This window comes from Heteronotia binoei, chromosome 2 (assembly GCF_032191835.1).
Source record: "Heteronotia binoei isolate CCM8104 ecotype False Entrance Well chromosome 2, APGP_CSIRO_Hbin_v1, whole genome shotgun sequence".
NCBI lineage: Eukaryota > Metazoa > Chordata > Lepidosauria > Squamata > Gekkonidae > Heteronotia > Heteronotia binoei.
The window spans coordinates 60,471,933-60,496,584 of NC_083224.1; the positions used below are offsets into that span (position 1 = coordinate 60,471,933).

The window sequence follows — 24,652 nt, forward strand, 5'->3', positions numbered from 1 at the left end:
AGAAGTCTTCTTGCTTATCTGCAGCTATAGAAGCATAAGCTTGTTAAGAAGACAGATTCTTTCCTTTTTCTTACTTAAAATTTTCAGTTCTTCAAGTTTGCATTCCTATTCTTTCAAGCCAGTGTTTACACATTTTTTTACTTAATTAGGACAATATGACCTCAGATCAGACCAGGCAGTTCTGCAGGGAATCAACACTCTTATCAGAGCAATGAACGTTAAGTCAATTTTTACCTTCTCAAAAGAAGGGAAGGGACATTTGCTCTGTGAAGAAGTTACTTTTGTAATCAAACACAAAAAGCTGCCTCAGCTGGCCCATCAGTTTTTTAGTTTGGTGTTATCTATTTTGACAGGCCGTAGGTCTCCAAGGTTTCAAGCAAGGTCTGTCCCAGACTTGCTCCCAAGGTCTTTTACCTGGAGATACTGGACACTGATCTTAGCACCTTCTCATGGAAAGCAAGTGCTCGATTACTGAATTACGCTCCCAGCAGACCATCAAGAAAACACACCCCTCCCTATTTAGAAAGATTCAGGCAGTGTTAAAGCACTTATTTATTCATTTATAAATACGGTTGTGTTTACAAGCATCATATAGCTGTGAATATTATTCCCAAACTTTCAAACATAATACTTTAAACGCTATATAACAATCAGTAAAACAAAAATCATTCATCTCAAAGTTTGAAAGGCCACTCAAAAAGTTGCATAAAAATACATTCTTTCCCACCACTCACAGGCTAGTCTTTTCTCCAAGTACTGTATTTACACAAATCTGTAAAACTCCTTAAAATAGGTAATTACATAATACTTGCTGCTCAGGAAGTTAGCAAGCCAACAGCAGAACACCACACTCTCTTCCCCAGGAGTCAACATTTAAAGGGAGTTCTTGTTGCTAGGATCTTCAACAGCATGAACGAAGGGTGTGCAGTGAGGGGGTGGGGAGCACAACAGGTTTTGCAGCAATGGGTTAGGCTCTGTTGTTGCGCAAAGTTTTATTAAGGACAGTTAAAAAGATGTATTTACCAACTCATCTCAGAAATTGAGAGGAAATGAGCATAATGGGAAGAAACTAGAGAAGTAAAGAACTGACCATGGACATAGCTAATTTCAAGCACCAACACTTGCGGGCTGTTCAGGGGTACCCTTGGTATGGAACTCATCTTGAGACATGCTGCCTGTCTCAAATAGTCAAGTCACACAAAAGTATTTTAAAAGCATGGATGAAGGCAAATGTGATACAAGCCTAATGCAATCCAAGAAAAGGCCCCTGGGATTTGAAAGCTTAAAGTAAAGAAGTTATCTTTCAAGAGAATTTTACATCCTTTTCCCTATATCTGATAGTAGGAGTTACATACACAGGTGCTGGATTCAGGAGCTGCCCTGTGCTTTAGATAGGCTACTGTGTCAGATGCTTCAGCTGAAGGCATGGAGGAAAGGGACCTACAGCAAATCCATAGCACAGCTTCAGGACACTTGGAAGGGTTGTATAAAAGGTGCAATGCAAGTGACAGAACTATGATCTCAGAAAGGAAGGGAGGCTTCAAAATACCTGAGAAGTCTGATCAAAGCAGAATCACTTTCAGCTACTGATGCACACAAAACTACAGGAAAGACATTAGGAAAGAGTCAAAATCCAAGGTGGGATTGAAAGTGTATGTTCACAAGTAACTATAAAAACTACTAGCTATAAAAAACAATGCTAGTAGTTATGTGGTAAGCAAGACTCTTCATGTTGTATTCTTCTCCTAAATTGGTAAATTGACTACACTTTCATTGTATCACTTATGATCACTCATTAAGCTTAACCTTAGCCTGGGAATTCACTTGAGGCAACAGTGACAATATACTTTATTCTGAGCCTTTCAGATTGTCCTATTCTTCAGACAGAAACAGACCTGACTTTCCTGTTACATAAAGCAAATGGCACAACTATAGCTAGTCTTATAATTCCTTGTGACTCCATGGGAATAAGAGCTTCAATTACTAATGAACAGCCACACTGATGGTGGGGGTTCACCTATATCAGTGTAAGGAGGAAGTGATAAGATAGTAATTACTATGCTGTCAGGTTTTTATATGGCTGACCTCAAATAAAGTCAACTCCATATGGACAAAAACCCCATCAACCAAGTTGACGTTATTTGACAGAACATAGCACACTCATAACACTTGCTTTCTTACAGGTTTGCCATTCAGTGACTGGTTGAAACATATCCGTTCAGTTCCCTAGACTTGTCCATAAATCCTTTATTAACAGCAATCCAATACAGATATGATGAGAGCTGCTACTACACTGTACTTGGTCAACTGTCATTAGACATAGCTGAAGACACTTTGAAAACATACTTGTTCTTCCACTTATACCTGTATTCCTTATTTGACGTTTTCCACTAACTGCTCAGCCTTTATTCACTATCACAACTATACACTCCTATTTCTAAAATACATCACAGCCCCCCTTAATGCAAGTCAGTCACAAAAAGCTCTTGAGACTTCCTTATACAAACTTCTTTCTGTTTAGTTCTGCATGACTCCAGCTCCACCTGAAACTTTGCTTTGACCAGCAATTCTGCTCCTTATGTTTATGATCTATGGGCAACAAAGCTGTTCCTATTTCTTCCTTACTCTCAGTGAGGCTTCCTAATTCAACTAAATAGTTGCAGAGAAAATTCAGCTTTACTGTGGAAGAGGTTTATAAGACCATGCATACAGCTTGTGATGCACATCTTAGCTATAAAAGCTTTTAAGGGTAAGAAAGCAGTACAGCAGAAGGCTCCACCGAGACGTTTAAGGAAAACCTTTCCCGTGTCCATAGCCTGAATGCCCATATAGCACACTCAGATTAAGCTTTCAATAACATTCTAGTATACTCCATAATCATACTGTTACATAAAATTCTCCTGAACACTAAAATTTACCAATATTAAGCCATCATTATCCAGTAACAATTTTACCTCTCTGAATTTACTTAAAAACAGAGGCAAATCTGCCTGTGTGAGAGCTAACTTCATCAGAAAAGTTTGCTCAATCATTTAAAACCCCTATTAAAATCATTGTTTATTTTAGTGCTGGAACAAAAACATGTTCTCAAGTGATTTACTTGGGAGACGCCCTAGATAGTTTACCAAGGGAGACAAAGCTGAGCACCGAACAGGGAAAATTGTATCAGAATGCATACCTTGCAGTCCACAATGTCAAGGTGTGTGATAATTGCCAACAATGACCTCTGGGATACATTGATGCCATTATTTCTCTAGCAGCAAGTTAGTATTTTGGCTAGACAAATGGATTAATTTGTTCACACAATTTCCAACCTAGGAAGGGTGCAAGTTTATAAGTTTTTCCTTCATATCGCACCAACTTTCATGTTTCTTAAATCCTATATGTGCTAGTACAGTTTTGCCATTAAGGTCATTCAGATGAAACTGTATGAATGGTTTAATCGTATTCCAGTAGGAACTGACTACACAGAATATGGATCATCACTGACTACACAGAATATGGATCATCACAACATAATGGATTCTAACTGGTTGTTTATGACAAAGTCTAAACCAGAACAGCTGAAATCCCACGCCCCTATAAAAATCTGACAGATAATGAGCTAGCATGCCTGAGACTTGTAAAGTATCACCCACAGAGAGGTCAGGACATACATTAGCCCCTAACTGCATAAAGACAGGTAATAGTTCCTAGGTTACCTAGGTCTGGGACAAAAAGTGGGAAGTAAGGTAAGCATTTAAAACTCTAAACTTACAAAGGTAGGTTTACAAGAGCAATGGATAATATCAGTAGAAATATAAAGAACTATCTAAAAATCTAAATGTGTGTACTTCAAAAAGAGTTTGAATGCAAGGGAACATCCTGGGCTCATGAGACCAATGGTTTGCTGAAAAACACAGGTTCTAGATTCTTTCTGTTCAAAATTTATATGCAAAAATGTTCATCATACTAGAATTTGAAACCAAAGGACAGGAAAAACTCCACTTGCCAATCCAGAGATGGGGATGACTGGCTCTTAAAGAGAATTTGTTCCAATTCTATTCAGTTGATGGGAATGTACACATCTGGATAGGAAAAATCCAAAGATGGTGAAAACCAACCATACTTTAGTCTAAAAGGTAATTCATAGTTGAGCAAATATAGATGGACATTTTGCCCCACTGAGGACTGCTGGGAGTGTCTTACCTTGACATAACTAACTTAAATCTAGCAGTGAGTGGCTAATCTCAGTTCTCACGGGTTCGTTTCTAAGCAGTAGTGAGAAAGTTAAACCAAAACAAAGGTATCTGAAGTGCAGACACAAAGAGGTTCATAAAACAATAGCATGCCTTGGAAGAGGAAGAACATCAGGGGGGATGGGGGCGGGGAGAGAGCCCACTGAACAAGATGACGTTATAGGTCAGAAATTTTCTCACTTGGATCTGCAGGTAAAGGCTGGTTCTTAAGAGCTGTAGTAAGCAGCAAAACATGGCATATTAAATGGTCACATTTAGAGAATTCAAGATAGTCAACTGATTCATTTACAGTAAGCACAGAAAACAGGGTTTGAGCAATGCTAATCCTGCTGGTAACTTCCTTACTAGATATAAAACATGAATTTACAACAGGAAAAATGACTGTTGTTATCAAATACTATGCAGCATGTTCAAGTCCTTCCATCAGGATTGAGGACCCTCATTTCCCACAGTATAAACATCTCTACTCAGTCTGTCTACATCTCCTGCTTTAAACTCCCCAAACACTTTATACCTTCAACAGATTTCACGGTCCACTGAAAATTTATCATGGTTATACAACATGTTTGACCAGATACTCAAAGGATTTTTTCATGCAGTGTTTTGTTTCAAAAAAAGAATGTGGTGTTTTGCTAATAAAGGGGTGTTGGTGTCTTGTGTATATTTTCTGCCTGTATGGGTAATTCACAGAACTTGGGACCTGGTAAACCATTTCTGCTGGCAAACAGCTTCTCATGAGAATCATGGGGGCAAAATGTTAGCTGAAGGTGGAGACTACCCCCCCCCCCGTATTATTTAACTCTGCCAAAAAAAGGTTATCATAAAAAGAAACAGAACAAAGCATAATGAAGTGGGCTGCAAAGGAAAAGAAAACCAAAGGGAGAGGAACCACTAAATTAGATCCCAAAGTTAAGTTAGATTTAAAATTTTACATTAAATAAGTCAGTCAGCTACTGAGTCACATAGAGAACCTGAATCTCCAAGCCAAGTAACTGTTGTCATAAACTCTCAAGAGAAATAAGTCACTGTGGCATTCACAGCATTGCAGACTCCCAAATTCCAGAAGGGAAACCACATTTTCAAGACAATTCCCAGTCTCATTCCCTATCCCCTACTCCACTACCTTAAAACATGTTGGATTGACACAATATAGTCATTTCCATATAACTTATTACAGTAGATGTTTCTTTCCATTGGGTTATGGTGGACGGAAATAGGGCTTACAGCAGATTGTTGGGGTAGCTCAGAGGAAACTAACCCATTCTTTGTCCCTTGGAATGATGGGATTATTTCAACATTCTAAAAATAATAAAATTGGTGGTTGGTATGCCATGCATTTGGGGGCAAAGTGATGGGCATTGTGCAATATTAGAAAGCCCAGCAAGGTGCAAGGTAGTGAAGGGCGTGTCCAGCTGATCCATCTTAGAAACTCCAGAAATTCTTTAAACTGGAGGATCAGAAGCAAGTGGCCGGGTTGGCAGCTTTTGCACAGAAGTCCTCTCTTCATGTCCATCCTCTGCTCAGTACTATTTTGAGAGTTTACTGATGACTCGGATCAGAGCTCCATTTTCATCTTTCAGCCGCTGATTGTCTGACTTCAGATCTGTCAAAACCTGTTCAGGTAGAAGATGTGTGTTAATTATTTAAATATAGCTTGCCCACAGATTCCTCATGTAGCTAATGGTCATTCTTTGCAGCCACAGTGAGATGAAGAGGCATATAGCCACCCAGTCTTCTTTAAAAAAAAAAAAAAGCTCAGAAGCGGGTAAGGGTGTCCATGCAGTACAGTCTCCATAAATCAATCCAATTGCATTGTATCCTCTAAGAGGGAAAATATAATTGACTGTTCAATCATTATGGAGAACAGCATCTTCTCAAGTGAACATGTTAACCTACACCACACACTAGCATTAGTAAATGGAGGACAATACAACTACAAATATTATTGGGCATGTTTAACGCTTGGAGAATTATGGTAATTTAGCATAGCTTCAGCCCCCTGCCTCCAGATCCTTGTACACTTTTGCTTTCCCTCAGGTTAGGAAATGCACTTATTTTGTAGCATTGTGCCTCAAAATACCTGAAAGAATCTAGTGCAAGAGATCAGGGCACATTATATAACTCCAGAGTATTGAAGCCGTTTCATACAATATTCATATTGTATAGTTACTGATGCCAAAACAGCCTGGTTGTAGAAGACTTCTATTGCACATTTTGCTCATAAGAAACCATTACTATGTACATTTACTATCCAAACCCATCTTTTCAATGCCTCAGAAAAACATGCACACATTGTTCTTCAGGCAAAGTCCTCAAATAGCTCCCATTAAAATCATCACCGGTGTTATTATCTGAAGGAAGTTGCTTTTTAAACAAATGAACAATTCTCTAACAAGGCACAGGTTTCATTTTAATTTACTATGTTCATATGAACACAGGCTACACAAGCAAGAAGAATTAATACTAGATGCCTAGAAATACCAAGCAATTCTGAGTCACAGGACACCTAAGAATGATCTGTTCTGAGCTAGGAAAGAAGCTTGCGATCATTATGCCTTTCTTAACTGGGGTAATATGCAGTACAGAGTTGTGGTAAGAGCTTGCCTTCCAGATCCCTGAGCATTTTCCTGGCCCCATAAAATTCTCAGGAATTTCTAAAGACTGGCTTCTGTTGAGAGAAGTGACCAGGTGCCCATGTGATGAAAGACAGTGGAACAATGCTTTATACAGTCCAAAGCCATAGGACCATATAAAACCTCTAAGGGACAGTTCAAACATGACCTGTTTATCTACAAGGTATGCCATGTTTACCTATGGAGAGGAAATGTGTAATTTTTTATATGTACAGATGTGTAACCACATGGGTGATGCGGTTCTTTGAAAGAGTCTACTGGTCAAAAGAAGGGATAGTGTGTAATATGGCCAGTGGTGCATATCATACTTCTCTCCTGGAGATGTGAAGGCCCAGAAACGTTGAGTCAAGAAGTTTAATTTGGGGGGGGGGGGGAATGTTATTTTCCCTGATGAAATTTTGGAAAGCACCAGAAAAAGCTTGTGACACAGTCTTTCTTTGGGAATGAGTGACGTGACTTCAGAAATGATGCTACTCATTCAAAACATGGGAATGGGAAAGTTTGCATGCAAGACAATCTACAGCATTAGAGAATGATTTCTCTGTATACTGTAGTCATATAGACCACTCAAATTCAAGATGCATTTTTGCTTCCAGAAGTTGCTGAATCTTCATAAAAAGAGCAGACAGAGCATTTTTTGCTTGTGTCTTGCTGCCTGCCCTCTGCTCAAGTGACTCTGATCTAGCTTACTGAGAGAGGAGAAGTGGTTAACCCTTGCAGCTCTCTCCAATAGTGAAAAAGCAATTCATTCTCATGCCTTGCTGGAATATTTTCAGGAATATATTTGGTGAAATATGACTGTTCATATTCTACAATGTGTATATTACACTATTAAGAAATTAAGTGATTTCAGTGTTTATTTTGATATCCAAACATATGAGACTGTTTCTGTCCATGTGATACTTTGCTTACTATACAATTTGTTTCCTACTTTCAATGTTTATTTTTCCCTACTTCTCAAATGACCCAAACTATGATACAGATAGTAAGGTAGCACAGGCTGGAACAGTTTTTAGTTCTCGCTCTTTGGTGTTGAATGTATTTGAAATTTTGCTTATAGCAAAATAAAGGATTTATACTTTCAAATTTCATAAACATACCCAAGAATGTAATTTTATATGCAACTGTATCTGCAGAAGTGTGTGTGTGACCCCCAAAAGCTTATACCTTGAATAAAACGTGGTTGGTCTTAAAGGTGCTACTGGACTCTTACTTTATTATATGCAACTATGTTATATGTTGCATTTCAGGTTAGCACAGTTAAATTTTGGTTTCATAAGTTTAGGCTTCACTATCACATTTGTTTCCTGTCACTTCACCCCAGTATTTGTTTAACTACAGATTTAAAAAATCTTAAAATTTTTCATCTCTTTCCCAAAACCTACACAGTATTCAAAAGTCTGGCAGTTTGGATACTTCGATATTACATGTAATATTTACTAAAGATAACCAACTGAGCTGCTACAATGGGAAAGTTTTTTTTTAACAATTGTAGTCACAATAGACTATTCAGGAAAAGAACCCAGGGCTTTTTTTTTTTTAGCAGGAATGCACAGTTTCAGCTGGCTTGGCATGAGAGGGTGTGGCCTAATATACAAATAAGCTCCTGCTGGGCTTTTTCTACAAAAATCTCTTTGTGAAACAATGGTGAAGTCAGGGGGTATGGCCTAGCTTGCAAATGACTTCCTGCTGGGCTTTTTCTACAAGAAAAGCCCTGAAAAAACTCATAATGAAATGTCAGCCTAGGCTAGCAATCTTTTTATATTTGCTTGAGTAGGTCTAAAATTCCAAAAATTCTACAACACACATACTGAAATAATCTTTCTGCACATCCACACCAACTGAATTGTCCAGACAAAACACATCACTAGCCTCTCTCTGTAAAGATTCAAGTGCATCATAATGTAAGATGAGGTTGTGCCACTGCATCAACAAGGCTGATGTTCTAGGTGGGCACAGAATAGCCTCAGACACCTCTGATACCATTTTCTAAACACTGCAATCAACACTGAGGAAACTGTATCATCATTTTATAGGAAATGGATGACAGACACAAAATTACTTAAGGCAACACATGATATGTCACAAAAGTTCAAATTCTATCATCATTCCAAAGCCATCCTTTCAGTAATTCCTGAAAACAAGATAAGACATGATTGGTCAACTATGGCAGTAGTCAGAAATGCTTCTGTTTTAAGCAGCAAAAACGGATATGGCTCAAGAAGAAGAAGACTGCAAATTTATACCCCGCCCTTTTCTCTGAATCAGAGACTCAGAGCGGCTAACAATCTCCTATATCTTGTCCCTCCACAACAGACACCCTGTGAGGTGGATGGGGCTGAGAGAGCTCTCACTTGCAATACAATGTACTCCAAATTTGTTTCCACAAAGGGATATCCAGCATCCAGCAAACCATTTCCCATCAAATGAATTCACACCAACAAACAGTGATTGCAGATAACAGGATCCTTGCAAGAATAACTAATACTAGTGAAAGAAAGAGAGCATTGTTTCAAATGCTATAACATTACTGAAAAATTTTTTCTGGCATTTATGAAGTCTGGTATCCTACTATCTTTCTAATCACCCTACTATCCTTCTAATCACAGGTAGATATGGTGTAAGGAGAGAAGAATCTCTGAAAAAAAATGCAGTGTGAGAAATGTTATTTTCAAATGATGGTGCTTTATGAGATTCCAGTTATGTCATCAGATTGCTGGTGATGTAAATTTCTTTGTTCTGGGGCACCACACAACCTGTTAATCTTTTTCAATGTCATCATCAAACTCTGAAAAATCTAAACCTTGGGCATTCTCAAAGACTGCCTCAAAAATGAGAGCTCAAAGAACAAAAAATGGCATCTTCAGGTAAAAATGACACACGTTTTATCCAGGCTGTCCCTCCCTCAACAGATTTAACAGACAAAGTTTTAAATCTGTTTCAATCATTCAAAAAGGAAATGTCAGCTAAATTAAAAAACAACCCCATCCCCCCCAAAAAATAGCATTGTCCACTAGTTTAAATATTTATATCCCATCTTCCCCCCATAGCTCAAGGGCACTTAAAACTTTCAATTACAGTTTACCACATTGTATGAGAGGAGTGGAAAAGACACCTGTGAAAGCAATGGAGCAAGTAGACAAAAACACCAACAAAGTGAAACTCCTTTTTTAAAAAACAGAAGGGGAGGGGGAAGGGAGGGAAGCAATTTATGAACAGGATAAGACCAAAAAACCTCAACAACCTCAGAGGGCTTACCCATTTTAGAAGTTCTCTCAGTTCATGGAAGGAGATAATGAGCCAGAATTCATGCCAGGATGGCTCACTTATTGTGGCATTAGAAAATGACAAAATTACTTGATGTTTGAGAGGTGTGTCCACTGGGATATCAAGAATGAAGTAATTTATGGATGGTTCATTAAAATAAAGTACTAAATTAAAATGGGAAAGGGAAGTAGAAAGATGCTGCTAACTGTGGTCAGTTAAAAACAGTAAAAACAAGCCTTTAATAACCAGTTAGCTTTTGTATCCATACCAAATTATAATTAGAAAGACAAATTTCAGTTCTTTGGCACCTGCTAAGCTTAAAATGGCTCCTATATGTAAGAACTCTTAAGCTTCTTGCTGGACAAATAACATGTAAATTATCTCACAGGCAAATAAGTGGTAGTTACAGTACTCTACATAAACACACAATTTTTGATAACAACACTTTAGATATGTTCAAGCAACTCTCAAGAACCTGACAGACATTTACCTGTCCAATCTTGATCTCCCAGTAATTTCAGAGGAGAACAAAGAGATTTTGTGATTTTAAAAACAAAAAATGTGGAAAATTCTTGGACTTGATGCCTAGTGAATTTTACAAAATACTCTGATTCCTACTCTAAGTAAAGGATTCAATCAAATTTTAAATGCAGGCCAAACTTCCATTTCTTGTGATAAAAAGTCAGAATAATAATTATTCCAAACCTTGGAAAGATAATATTCAAATTTATCATACAGGCTGATTATACTGAACAATTAAGGTACTAGAAGTTTCATCTCTATATTAGCCAACAGGTTAAACTCTATAGCAACCACATACTTAAAGATCAATCAGAATTTATGCCAAAATGACAGATATAAGGTATGTTGTTCAGTCGCACAGTTGAGTCCAACTCTTTGCGACCCCATGGACAAAGTCACGCCAGGCCCTCCTGTCTTCCACCATCCTCCGAAGTCTGCTCAAATTCGTGTTTGTTACATCAGTAACACTGTCCAGCCATCTCATCTTTTGCCATCCCCTTCTTCTTTTGCCTTCTGTCTTTCCTAGCATCAGGATCTTCTCCAGGGAGTGTTCCCTTCTCATTTGGTGGTCAAAGTATTTGAGCTTCATTTGAGATATAAGGTAGTACTAAGCAAATTTTAAATCATACATTTTTATAAATCTGCAAATATTTTGATACCCAAAGAGTTTTTGATAGACTGAAGTGGGCTTTTAAAAAAAACTTTAATTTTAAAATTAAATTTTGGCCTCAAATTTATTGTATTATTGTATTAATTACATAAAAATCCCTAAACTAAAGCATGATTAAATGGCTCAGACACAAATCCCATTTCAATTTTTTTGTGGTGTTAGGAGTATCCTTTATCATTGCTGCTTTTTTGCTGCATGTATAGGAATAACTTTTTGCTCTGGCTAACAGAGACAATTAGGACATTAAAGAGGTCATAATTAAAGGGGTTAAGACATAAATTAATCATTTAATAATTATTACGTTATGGACACGATCCTTATGCTGATGATGTTGCAATCACCCTTAAGCAGACGATATTCCAATCATCACATCTGACCCAGAGCTCTCCCTCAAAACCAGGAAGTTATTAACACATTTGGCAAGGTTTGGGGGTTTAAAGTAAATTTAAACTAATCTGAGATAGATATTAAAATGAGGAACTAGACTTGTAAATTAACAAAATATCTAACTGGAGGTCTCTAAAATCTGCAACTATTTAGGTATACATATTATAAGAATTCAATTTAAATATCCACATGTCTATCATGGGGGGAAATTGGCATTGTTGCTATTACTGAACAAGTCGTCCTTCCTATGCTTGGTTCCTTAAAAGTACAGTATGGAGACTGAAAATACACAATTTTTAGCACTAGACATTGATTTCTGCATCTTTTATATACATGTTAATATTCTTTATTCATTATAATTACTATTGATTCACAATTATTTATTCATGATACTCTCAGGAAGATGCTTATTTAGCCTATACCTTATTTTAATATAAACCATGAGTTATGAACCCAAAGAACTCTGCAGACCTTAGAAAAATGACATGAGACTAATAATTTCCCATTTCAATAGTGACAAGATATGCTTGCTTCAGGAAATTCACAGTATAGGATATTATCATCACACTATGTCCTGCAAAACATACCCAACACTTCTACAAGGTTAATCTATTAGAAAACCACAAAAATTAAAGAATTGCAGAGGGATTCACATTGGGTGATAATCACACCATCCATAAAGCTACCTAGTTCTTTTTTGTTTTTAAAGTCAGTGACATCAGTAGTTTCATAGCTGTAGAATGGATTATCAAAAGAAATTTAGCAGCTTTCAACCTTGTTGACTGTTAGAAAAGCCTGCAAACCCCTAGTTTTTTAAGTTGACCTTTGGATATCTCTGAATTAAAATAGTATATTTATGGAATGGCATTTAAAACATAGAGAAGTTTAGGTATTGATTGCTCCATCTAGTTTTACATGAAATTATACTATATTTCTATTTTTTGGGATGTACTCTGAGCTTTGAAAGATCAGGATACATATACTCAGGGCTTTTTTTTTGGGGGGGGGGGGGTAGAAAAAGCTGAGCAGGAACTCACGTCCCCTAATGCCAAACCAGCCAGGACTGCATTCCTGTACATCCCTGCTATAAAAAAGCCCTTTACATACTGCAAAATAAGCCATACAATAAGCTGGCAAAATAATCAAAGGTTATTTAGTATGTAAAGAGCTAGCCATATATTTGCTTTGTTTTAAACTTGCTTTTCTTTTAATTAGTCTCCATCTATGTCTTATGACATACAAAATATCCTCCCCATATTACTTTAGACTTCCAGATTACCACTTTTTTGCTGAGACAGCTCTAATTGTTTTTATCCAGGGAGATAGCTATTGCCCTAAAGTTAGGTATGCATATCTTATCTTTTAATAGTGAAATGTTGCCCCATCTGTAGATCTATAAATCTGAGGATTGGGGTGACATAGAAAGAAAACAGATACCTCTGTAAACTTGGGTGAATCCTCAGTTTTGCAGCAAAATCTGCAAATGTTACAAAATATATTGGGAGGTTTAAATCCCTCTCAAAGCAAAAACACCAATGTTAGACACTGGTGGCAGCAGAAGCAGTAAGCCACTGCAGATCCAGCAGCTGAGGCCGCCAGAAACCATATGGGGCTGGCCACTGCCATTGTTGACAGTTTGAAGTGGGGGGGAGCCTTGGTTGGACCCAGTGGTGGAGGCTGTGGCCTTTGCAGAGCTCACCTGCATTGGTAGAGGGGGATGAAAGTCTTGACAGGCCAAGTGGCTTACTACTGTCATTGACAGTGTGGGGAAAAGCCTTGGTGGGGCCTGTCAGCAAGGTGTCTGCTGATTTGTGTGTGTGGGGGGGTCTCAATAGGCCTGTAGGCCTCTCCACCATTGCCCTTGATGGAGGGAGAACAACTCGGTGAGGCAGAAGTCAGGACTCATACCAGGCCTGCCTGCAGTTAGGGCAGGGAATAAAGGTAAGAGGTGGAATGAATCCCCCCATGAATACTGCAGGTCGACATACGTGTTTGCTTAATGATGCAATTAAGACTTCCTGAGAACTGATCCAGAGCTTGAATAGTATTTTAGTTACCTTTTAGTCTTTTAATATAGAGGCTTATTAATTTATAAAATTTACATGCTTGAGACCTGCTCAAGGCTGATGTGAAAGAGGTTGTACAACATGGATTACAGAGATTATATATTGAATTGTTTATTACTTTCTGGTAATCCATTATTGTTTACCTGGCTTCTACAGATAACACTATGATACTCTGCTCCCACACAAATGATTGAATATGGTTTTGCAGTTTCTAGTAGTCACCATGTCTCATCTTACCTTCACAATTAGGAATAAATCCAATCATGTTAGCAATTCATAAAAAAGAGCTAAAGCTCTCTCCTCAATTAATTCACTGATGACACAGTGGTTGTTTTTAGTAGAGTCATACTGAATCATTTAGTACAGGGGTGTTGAACATGCAACCCAGGGGCCAAATCAGGTCCCCCAAAGGGCTCCTATCAGGCCCTGGAACAACTGGCTCTTGTCTGCTTCCTTCTCCCTCTCTCTTGCTTCCTTCTGCATCTCAGCTTGCTTTGTAAGACTTGCTCAATTGCACAGGAGCTACAGAGCAAAACCTCAATTTTCTCCATTGGTTGAGGCTCCTCCCCCTCCTCCAGCCCTCATACCAAATGAGTTTGACACCCCTGATTTAGTAGATACAGTAGGTCATAAAACAATTCAGTAATTTGCCACCTCTAACACTGATTCATTTGTCAAATGGGGTCACTTGAATATATTTTAGAAGGATTCACAGATGTGCTATCAAATTTACTGTCCTGTCGTAAAGGCAGGATTCCTAACAATCAAAAAGAAGAAGACAATTGGATTTCGGTACATCTGCTCTATCTGTTTTGTTCATCCCTTACTGAAGGGTGTTTTTCTAAGGGAAAGTACAGCCCACATAAGTTGTAAGCATGCTGAACAGCATTCTCTATGGCAGAACTTAGATGGGCAAAACACATACCTGAAGGCAAATCACTGCTGTCTGCATAAGCTAAGGCATGCATCTCTGCTATTAAGACTGTATATATTAGAAACTGAATTTATAATTCACAATATCTGAATAATGCTTGCTGCTAGTTAAGTGTTACGTATTTCAGACAAACTAAGGAGAATATTAGAAAGGGTGACAGAGGGTCTGGACAGACAATAAGAGCAAAGACCTGCCTGGAAGGGTAGAAGGAAGGAGATCAACTGAAGGGGGAGATGCTATAGCTCTTCCGACTCTGGGGGTTCAGTGGACTGCGAGAGTCGGGTCACAACCCGGGTCAAAGCCCTGTTTTCAGCCAGCAGTTGCTCATTCATCTGCCTCAAAGTGTGAATCTGTTTGAGCTGGTGAAGGTTCTGCAAAGTGAGACATGGAGGAGATAGACAAAGACAAAACACAGAGGATATAAAACAGCACAGAAACGTGAATTCAGCTGACGAAGGGGAGGGGAAGAGCAGCAATGAGAAGTGGAGAGCAGTGAAGGCACATAAGAAGGTAGACAACATACTAAACATTAAAAGAACTGAAAAGCGATCTCAGCTTCTATTTCTCCTAAGGCTTAAGTTTACCCACATTTCACATTTAATAAGACCAGGTGAAACATTCATATATTCTATGTACTGAAAGTTTCACTGTACTGGTCAATCTTGGGTACAGTGCAGTAATTTTCTTAGCATGTTACTGACAGATACTAATATTGAACCCTGACCTGAATAGCTGAGGAAAACTTAATTATGTCAGATCTTGGAATACAAGCAGGGTCGGCCCTGGCCAGTATTTGAACAAGAGACCACCAAAGGAATACCAAAACCATACTGTTTAAAATACTGTTTAAAAGAAATCTACAAGGTACATATGGATCATGAATCTTCATATGACCCAAGTTCTGGCCAAAGCACTATTTACATTTTATTTAAGGGATATCATATAAGGTGATACTGGCTGCTTTTAAAAGGTAATGAGATCATTAACAGAGCAATGGGGAGGGGCAAATTGGAATAGGGAGTAAACTGACCCCTACACCAAACTGGACTTATGCCAGTGTAAGGGGTGTTTACACTGGTGCAGGGCACAAGCAGTGCTGCATACTTCCACTGACACAGAGAGCAAAGTCCATGCTCTGTGGCTGAGCTCTCCCAGATTTCAGGCCCCACAGGTACAGCAGCTCATCTGCCAGGATCCCAAGGAGCAGATAAGCACAGCACCCCTTACCCAACCACCATTGCCCCCTTAGCCAACAACAGTGGCATTGAGCTGCATTGGACACAGCATCTCCTGCTCCTGAACCCAGTAGCCAGGGGGCCAGTAGCACCCCCCCCCCCCAAAATGCACATAGACTCCATGCACCAGGTAGTTTGCTACCACCCACTGGCTCCAACTGTCCCCACCCCCCATTGTTCTAACCAATACCCCTCCATCCCACAGGCAACTCACATGGTGGGGATGGTGTCGTGGGCCCATCCTCTGCAGTCCACAAAGAGAGCCCAAGATACAGTAGCGACCAGAGCAGCTGGGTGCTGCCCACACCACCATGGAGGGGCAATGCCACCATCATCATGCTCCAATCTCAACAGCCCAGGTGCTCCAACACCACCTCTGAGTCCTCTCACCTTGGACCCCAAGAGTCTAGCAAGGAGGAGATGGAGATGAGTGATGGGGAAGAGAATCAAGTTGGCCAGGCTGGGTGATGAGGGAGGTGAGGCACCTCTGGGAGGGGCAGGGGGCACGGCTCAATGGCTGCTTGGGAGCTCCTGTGGACTGATTGCTGTGTTTCCCCTGTATCTACTCCCTGAAGTTCACTGCTGATGTCATCAATTGACTACATGCTCTGGCCCCGAGAAAGCACTTGGTAACAGCAGCCTCTGTGGTACTGTGGACACTTGGCATTCCAGAATCCCTGGCCCAGTGCCTGAGGAGCAGGTACCCCAAAGGTTTTTTGTATGCCAGTGGCCCTGCCCAGATGGACAGAGGAGGGCCAGGGTGAGGAAGGTGGCCCTGGGCCAGGTGCCATGGCCGTTGGTGGCTCAGAGAAGGGAGAAGATCCTGGCCCCTTGCCCATTCCACCTACCCACCCTTTTCTCCGTGTGGAAGAAATCAAGTGGGAGTGACCTGAGAGCCATCCCAAGTGACGGGAAAACTTTTCTTGGGGGCACCAATCAATGGAAGGGCTGGCAACATTTGTAAGTGGCTGCTGGGTAGCTGGAGAGGCTTCTTGCTCTAGCAAGGGATGTGGATGAGGGACAGGGCGCATTGAGAGGATGCTGCGGACCTCCTGGAGTCTCTGCAGGCTCCCCAGCACCCCATCCCTCCTCCTGCTGTACCCTCCAGCGTGGTATGGAAGCATCCTTGATGAAATGGGCAGCCATATGGCCACCACCAGTGGTTAGCAGGGTGCACCCTCACATCCACGTTGTTGTCCATTATCACCCTCTAAGGCCTTGTGTACTCTGTATTCAGAGCCCCACCATGGGGTGCCCACAGGGTGATGGGTGATACCCCTCCCCACTGACAGGTCACCAGGGCTTGTGGCAGGAATTAGTCTCTTTAGGGGCGTGTGTGTGGGAGAGGAGGAGCATCACTCCTGTGGCCTGCCCCCTGCCAGGGACAGATGCTTGGCTTGGCTTCCTTATGACCCCCATTGGTCCTGCCTGCCCTGTCTGTCATGCCACCCCACCTTGCAACAATGCTGGAACAGATCACTGCAGCAAAATTGCCATGGATGTCACTGTGGCAGTAGCCAGCAATGCTGTTAGGGCAACTTTTTCCCCATTCAGCCACCATGTAACTATCCCCTTAGGAAGGCAACTGGTAGCACTGCAGCCAGCCACCATAGCACAGGTGCAACACAGGATTGCTCTGGAACTCCACTATCTTTCTCTTTACACCATGTACTAGCACTTGCAGTGGCAAAAGTAAATTAACCTGTGCAAGCTCAAAAATGCTCTAAATTCTTTTACAATGATCTACTTTCAAAAATGGTCAGCATGGTTTGTTCTAATTGATTCAAGTCAATTTAGGGCATTTTATTGGGGCACTCTGACTTTAGCATACAGGTGGGTTCATTTTCTCTATCATAAAATAGAACAAAGTTCTATTTGTAATTTAAACTACAGTAAAAATAGGCTATTTAATTTTACTTCCTTTGAAAGGAGTCAGACTTGTGAGATCTAGCATACGGCAACACTGGAAATCCACAACAAAAATACAATTGGTATGTAGTACAAGTGTATGTGAAATGTAGGCTTGTTGAAAAAATTAACAGATAAAAACTAGCAGAAAATCTTGAATGTGGATACTCTTTATGCTATCTGGAATGCATTTATATGTTTTGTGAGCCAACAGTCAACAACTCTTTCATCCTCCATTTAGTACTAGGAACTTACAGAAATATGCAATTTAATTTTTAAAAAATGCATCTATAGTTGATAAAGCTGCTAAAACATCTTGTTAAAACTGCAAAACTAAACTTATGATAATAATTATGAACACGGGGGGGTTGTATTTGTCTTTTTGTTTTGTTTCCTTGTTTTATTAATGTAAAGCTATGTGCATTTGTCGAGTAACTGTGTTATAAAGTATGAAAAGAAGTTTGACAACAAAAGACACTACTGTCTGAAAGAAGAAACTTTGACATATGTCTTTCAGTACAGTGACAGAAGATGGAACAGAAGGCATAGGCAGGTCTTACAGGTTACACAAACTAATACACAGCTGAAAATAAGCTCTGCTGGAAAACTGCACTAGATGCACAAAAGACAACTCAGTGGACAAGATGGTTTGGATCTCATGGCAGATTTCTGCAGACATAATGGGAGTGATTTTCATCAATTTTCTCTACTCCAGAGCTCCAACCTCATGATGTTCTCAGAGGCCTCCCTTATCTTAGGAACAACATCTGGAGAGGGCATTTCAGAAGGAAGGAGTAGGAGAAGCAAGGAATTTGTACTCTATGGATGGATATCCCTTTCCACTTGTGAAAATTCTCTGTAGAGATACCCCATTCACTGGATTGAATTCCACCAACAGTTGTTGGGGGAAGAATCTTGCTATCCTATTTGCAAAAACTCTGCAAGATACAGGCAACATGCCAATACCCATATACATATCCTCACTCCCTGACTGTAAAACGCCCTCAAAAGCTGGTATACCTGACTTAGGTTGCATTAATTTAGTTGTTCAGATGCTCAGGGAACTTATGTTGCATAACAATGGACCCAAACAAGAAGGTGATTGCATCATCACGTTTCAGAAAACAGCATAGTATAAACACCCCACATGTCAAAACTTTAAAAGGCTTAATTACTGAAAATTCCAGTTGATTAAGCTCATACGGCTGAGCTGTTTGTCTCTATTAAACAGAGAAGTACAGCAATCAAGCAATCCTGAAAGTTTAGCAGATCTGCTTGTGTTAAATAGCAAGTTCAGCCTTCCATGTCTTCTTCCAAGTGAGCTGCTGACAGTAAGGGAAAAAAGTTCACACATAGCAGGGCAAGAATGTATATTCAAATGGAAGTTTCTGGACAAGTAACAAATCAAAGTGCCACAACAGCTCAGCAAAGACCAAGGCAGGGTACATACAATATTTTCTTTATTAGCACAAGATGACTGACTATAAAAAGAAGCTATTGACAGGTATGGCATGTGATGCATGAAATGGATGTCTGTTCAGAGTATCAAACATGCTGAGAATGGCCTGTATTATGGCTGCCACAAACACCAAGTTGATAGACTCATAAAGGATACTGCATTTATTTTAAAGCTGTTTCAAATGGGAAACCAATGGGGAGAATATAATGAGACTGCACAAACTAGTACTGCCTTTAAAAAAAGAGTCAAAGAACTATTTATACACGTATGGTTCCTGGGGTAAAATGCTGCCCATTATGGTACACACTACAATATTTATAAATATTACAATGCATTATTCTTCTCCCACTGTAATGATGCAATAATTTTGGCTAGTCATACCTCCATTTGATCCTATTTTGCAGAAACTAGGCAGATTTTGCATTTTCCCTCTTATCTCACAAACAAGATTTTGGATAAAAAAGAGTTTGGATAAAAATATGGAGCAGAGGTCCATCAGTGGCTATTAGCCACAGCATATTATTGGAACTGTCTGGGGCAGTGATGCTCTGTATTCTTGGTGCTTGGGGGGAGGAAGCAAAGCGGAAGGGCTTCTAGCCCCACTTGTGAACCTCCTTTCTTTTTTGGCCACTGTGTGACACAGAGTGTTGGACTGGATCCAACATGGCTTCTCTTGTGTTCTTAAGATAGGATCAAGCTTAGCTCTTCCATATTCACATTTGAATTCTTTTAGGTCCCTCATAAAATCTCAATGAAACATTTTAACATGACCTTGAAAGGGGCAATAATACATCTTGGGTTCAAATCAGTGCTTCATTGGGGCGGGGGTCAAAATGTCAGCCCCTTTCAACTAAGGATCAGGGTATAAGATGGATTCTAACTTCAGCTTTTGAAGGGTATCTTTTAAAGAGATAAAGTGAAACCCAAACAGGGCTTGGCTTCAAAGAATTATTACACTCTGTAAAAACATCTGAAGTTCCTTTGCAGGACAACAGAAAACTGTAACCGTCTCCAGTGAGGCAGGAAATGGCTTTCATCACTGCCTTGATTTCAGAGGTTCAGCAGCTCCTGTTCTTCATGCACAAACATTTCTTCTTGTTCAAAGCAATGAAGCCAAATTCTGGCTAGTTCTCAATACAAAGGGGAAATAAACTCACAAGGAATGGACAATAGGAAATAAATGCACCCTGGGTAACAGAAACATTTGCACATCATATTTTGTTTTGTTTAAATTAGCTGAAAATTAATGATGTTTCTTAAAAAAAATGTAGCCAGACCAGCAAGAGCAAGAATTGGATAACATGAAACATCCTCAAAAGATCTTACATTTGATGCAATAAGGGTTAGCTTGGTGGAAAGTTGTGCTTTGACTTACAGAATTGGGCCCCTGCTCTTCATGCACACTGCACCTTATTTCTATGGTCAGGAGTCAAGAAGGAACAGCTATGTTTACCAGGGCTCAACAACACTGGAGAGAGCAATGTTTTGCACAACAAAATGAGTCTTCCCATCCTGCCTCCCCCAGTCCCCAAAACAGGAGAGGAGGAAATTGTCTGAGTTGGTTTAAGTAGATTTGACCTCTACAAATGCAAAATTGGAGTGTGACTTTCTGGGAGCACCAGCATGCTCATGTAGCCAGCTTAGTCGGTTTAAAAATCAGTGGATGTCTCTCTTATCTTCTTTGTGTTCTTCTCTCTTTGATAGTTATTGTTCTTATTTGGAATATGGTATGGATTGGGGAAACTGATGCTTTTCCAGAGTCTAACTTTGGACTGAAAAGTCTCTTCCACTGGGGAAGACTTTTTTTGCTATTGAGACTGCCAAGACTGGATCCCCCAGAACCACTGGAAAACATGCCCCTCTTTGGGCAATTATTTAAGGAAAGTTCTAAAGAAGTCAAAAACTGTTTGCATGCCTCTCTCCTTTTTGGCCAGCCATACTCTCCAGAATCAGTTTGCTCCACTGAAAGACTTTCCATCCAAAGTGCCTTCTGGGAAGTTCTGTATTCAAGCCCAGGAACACCTTAGAGACCAATACATTGCAGTGGGTGGGGATGTTTTCAAGAGTCAAAGCTCCCTTCATCAGATAACAATTCTGGGAAGTTGCAAGAGGTACTCTAAAACAAGCTGAATATCAGCCCTGCATCATCTGCTTTATCAGGGTCATTTTTTTCCTTTTAAAATTATCATCTTTATTTAGACAAAAAGATTTGGCAGATTGTCTATGTCACTGAGGGCAAATGAAGCTAATACAAAGTAAGAGTTTGTATTAGAATTTGCATTGGCAAACACAGCTAACACAAACCTTCACTTTGTGCAAGCTTTATTTGCCTTCAATGAGATGCTGACTACCTGCCAAATTTTATTGGCTACATGACAGTTATGCTTTTTTTTCTTGCCTGAATGAAAGGGATAATGATTTAAAAAGAAAAACAATGCACCAATTCAACCTAGGGTGCAGAACAGGCCCAAAAGGAATAAAGCACTGGTGAAAAATTCAACCCCCCCCCCCCCAATGAAAACATTTCAGTGTCAAACATTTAGGTCAGCATTAGTGTTACCTGTACAAGGCAACCTCTAAACTAAACTTCATTCACTAAGGCATAGAAAGACAAATGCTGCATTCTCAGGGGTCACACTGTTCTGCACATGGTTAACTAGGAACTAAAAATTTACTCTGTAGCCCAAATGGATCCCTTCAAAGGTAATCTGGCTCTGTAATAAATGTGTCACCATTTAGCAATAAGGAGCACAAGCAGTCAGGCAAATACACGGCGTTTCATGCAAAATCCAAAGGAGAGGCAATATTAAAGTATAGGATATGTCTCTTGAGAATGAAAAACATTTCTCTTTTCCTTATAAGTGAAATTTTGGGGAACATTTTATCATACCATGATGCCATTTGGAAGAGGAGCTATCCCTCAACTAAATGATGCTAAAAAGCAACTGCAGCTTCTTTAAAGCATAAGAAAGGCTCAGGTAACAGTTATAACTTGATATCAATAGTGCAAAACAGAAGACTAAGGCTTGGAATATGCTTTTAGCTAAAAAAAGGGGGACAGAAGATAACCAACAGAGGGCAGTGTGATGTTAAAATGTTCATTCAGCAAGGAGGCCTTTATGACATGTGACACTGTGCTCCCTCAAGATACTTGTGTAATGACACTACTAAGCATAGAGAAGAATATTAGCGTGAATTTTTTCATACCTTCATTTCCTCTTCCATTTCAGAAAGTTTCCGCTCAAGGACTCGCTTTTCCTGTTTAGGAACAATATTTTTCAACAATGATCTTAAGTGATATTTGGAAAATATAGCCGTACAAGCAGGGGGCCTGCAAGGACTGGGGGGGGGGGAATCACATTTCCCCCACCCCCATTATTTCCTCTGTCCCTTTCCTGAAAGACCCTTTTCCTGCTTCCTCCTCTCCTTCCCACCCACCTCTGCCAACCTACCTTTATATGTTCCTGTCTTCAGTGTTACTTCTTTCCCTCCTGCTGGAAACATGTACTCAGGAAAACCATGAGCCAGTTGCATAATGCTGGCCATTGGGACAGGCCCAGCTCCAGCTCTATGATGCAGAATCCACAAGGACTTGTGGGGAGCACCTCATTTCCCTTACATTCTTTGCCTCCTCCTGGCAACCGCCATATCCTCACCTTTATGGAACTCCTTCTCTCTTCACCCACCAACAAACCAGCCTTTTATCTGACCTCCATCTCCAGCTATACCCATTATTTATTTACTTCATTTATATCCCATCTTTCTTCTCAATGGGGACCCAAAACAGATTACACCATTCTCCTCTCCTCCATTTTATCCTAACAACTATTCTCTGATGTAAGTTAGGCTGAGAATGTGTAATGAGCCCATGATCACCCACTAAGCTTCTATGTCAGAGTGATAATTTGAACCTGGGTCTCCCAGATCCTAATTTGAAACTCTAACATTATACAACATTATACAACACTGGCACTTCTTTTAAAGAGGAAGATGCTGTTGAATAGTAGAAAGCAGTCAGTTGTTGTGAGTCATGTGGTATCAAGTCATCCTGTGGTTGCTGGCTGGTCTGGCCTGCAGTGAGCCCTCCCTCAAAAGCCAGACAGCCCTTGAAAGGGCCGTGCCCCCTCCCACTGACTTTTACCGACAGAACCCAAGACTTGAAATCTGACAATACTTAGTGTGGTTGCCTAGCAATGGCCAATGAAGGCATTCACTTCTTAAAACAATGTGCTGCTTCTGTTGTTTTAGTGGGTTTAAACCTCACTTGAGAAACAGAAAGATTTTTCACCAAACTTGGGGCATTTTTCAGGTTTATAGAAAGATCTGCCATATCTGTTCATGGCTCCAGACTCTGGATCAACAGATCTGTCCTTGTTAAGAATTAGATATATTGTTGTCAAAAATCACAGAACACCCCAATAGCATAAGTAGTCTGCTAGGCAAATTTCATAATTATTTATATAATTTATTTAAAACAGTTATAAATCCATTGGTACATGGGCAACAGATTAAAAACTATATAAATTATAGCAACTTTAAAACATCAAACTATTATATCTCATGAACGCATAATAAAAGTACGTGAAATTTTTCTAGTCAGAAGGAACAGTTGTAAAACTGACCAGATAGAGCTAGTTTCAAAACTTTACACAACCATGGACTGCGTAAACTTGGGTCAATCACTAATCTTCAAGGACAGGCATGATAAAAATATGATTAATAGGTAGACAGATTTGACATCAACTACTGTACTAGGACAGTAATTTTCGAGCCCCATTATTTAGCAAATGTACATGCTGCCTTTGGTCCTGAAAAAAATACAATCCTTTGAACAAATACCTGGCTGAATAAGAATCTTTTAACCTGACATCAGAAAACAAAATTCAGGAACTAGGCAAATAATCAGGCAGGAATTCACTAGAGCAGGGGTGGCCAACGGTAGCTCTCCAGATGTTTTTTTGCCTACAACTCCCATCAGCCCCAGCCAGCATAGCCAATGGCTGGGGCTGATGGGAGTTGTAGGGAAAAAACATCTGGAGAGCTACCGTTGGCCATCCCTGCACTAGAGAACAGGTCCTCAATAGATTACTTCTGCTTCTAGTCGAGTATGAATCAGGATTTTTTTTTACATGGCAGACTTTTATTACGCAGCAGAAAGTTGAAATACAACGAGCAAATGGTTTACAATACTGACACATTAGGGCTGCCATTCCTCTAGTGGTGCTGGGGAAACCCCCAGTTTTCAGAGCTTCAGCACCATCCCCAAACAGGGACATAGCTGTGTGATGTCCCTGACACAATGACATCCCCTAGAAATGATGTCATCAAACTGG

At 39.9% G+C, this 24,652-nt stretch overlaps 1 protein-coding gene across 15 annotated transcripts in view; it reads right to left on the reverse strand.

Moving 5' to 3' along the window:
• Window positions 1–534: 534 nt before the first annotated feature.
• Window positions 535–24,652, reverse strand: part of PPP1R12B (protein phosphatase 1 regulatory subunit 12B) — a 158,774-nt gene continuing 134,656 nt past the window's right edge. For 5 of the 15 annotated variants that reach the window (XM_060231148.1, XM_060231140.1, XM_060231141.1 and 2 more), the window contains 2 exons: window positions 22,527–22,577; window positions 535–5,851 (listed from right to left, as the gene is read on the reverse strand). In XM_060231148.1, the coding sequence (XP_060087131.1) occupies window positions 5,765–5,851; window positions 22,527–22,577 (138 nt within the window). In that variant the 3' untranslated portion in view covers window positions 535–5,764. Of the gene's footprint in view, window positions 5,852–14,794; window positions 15,089–22,526; window positions 22,578–24,652 lie in introns of those variants that run through there. The other 10 variants (XM_060231144.1, XM_060231137.1, XM_060231149.1 and 7 more) reach the window with 7 other exon arrangements.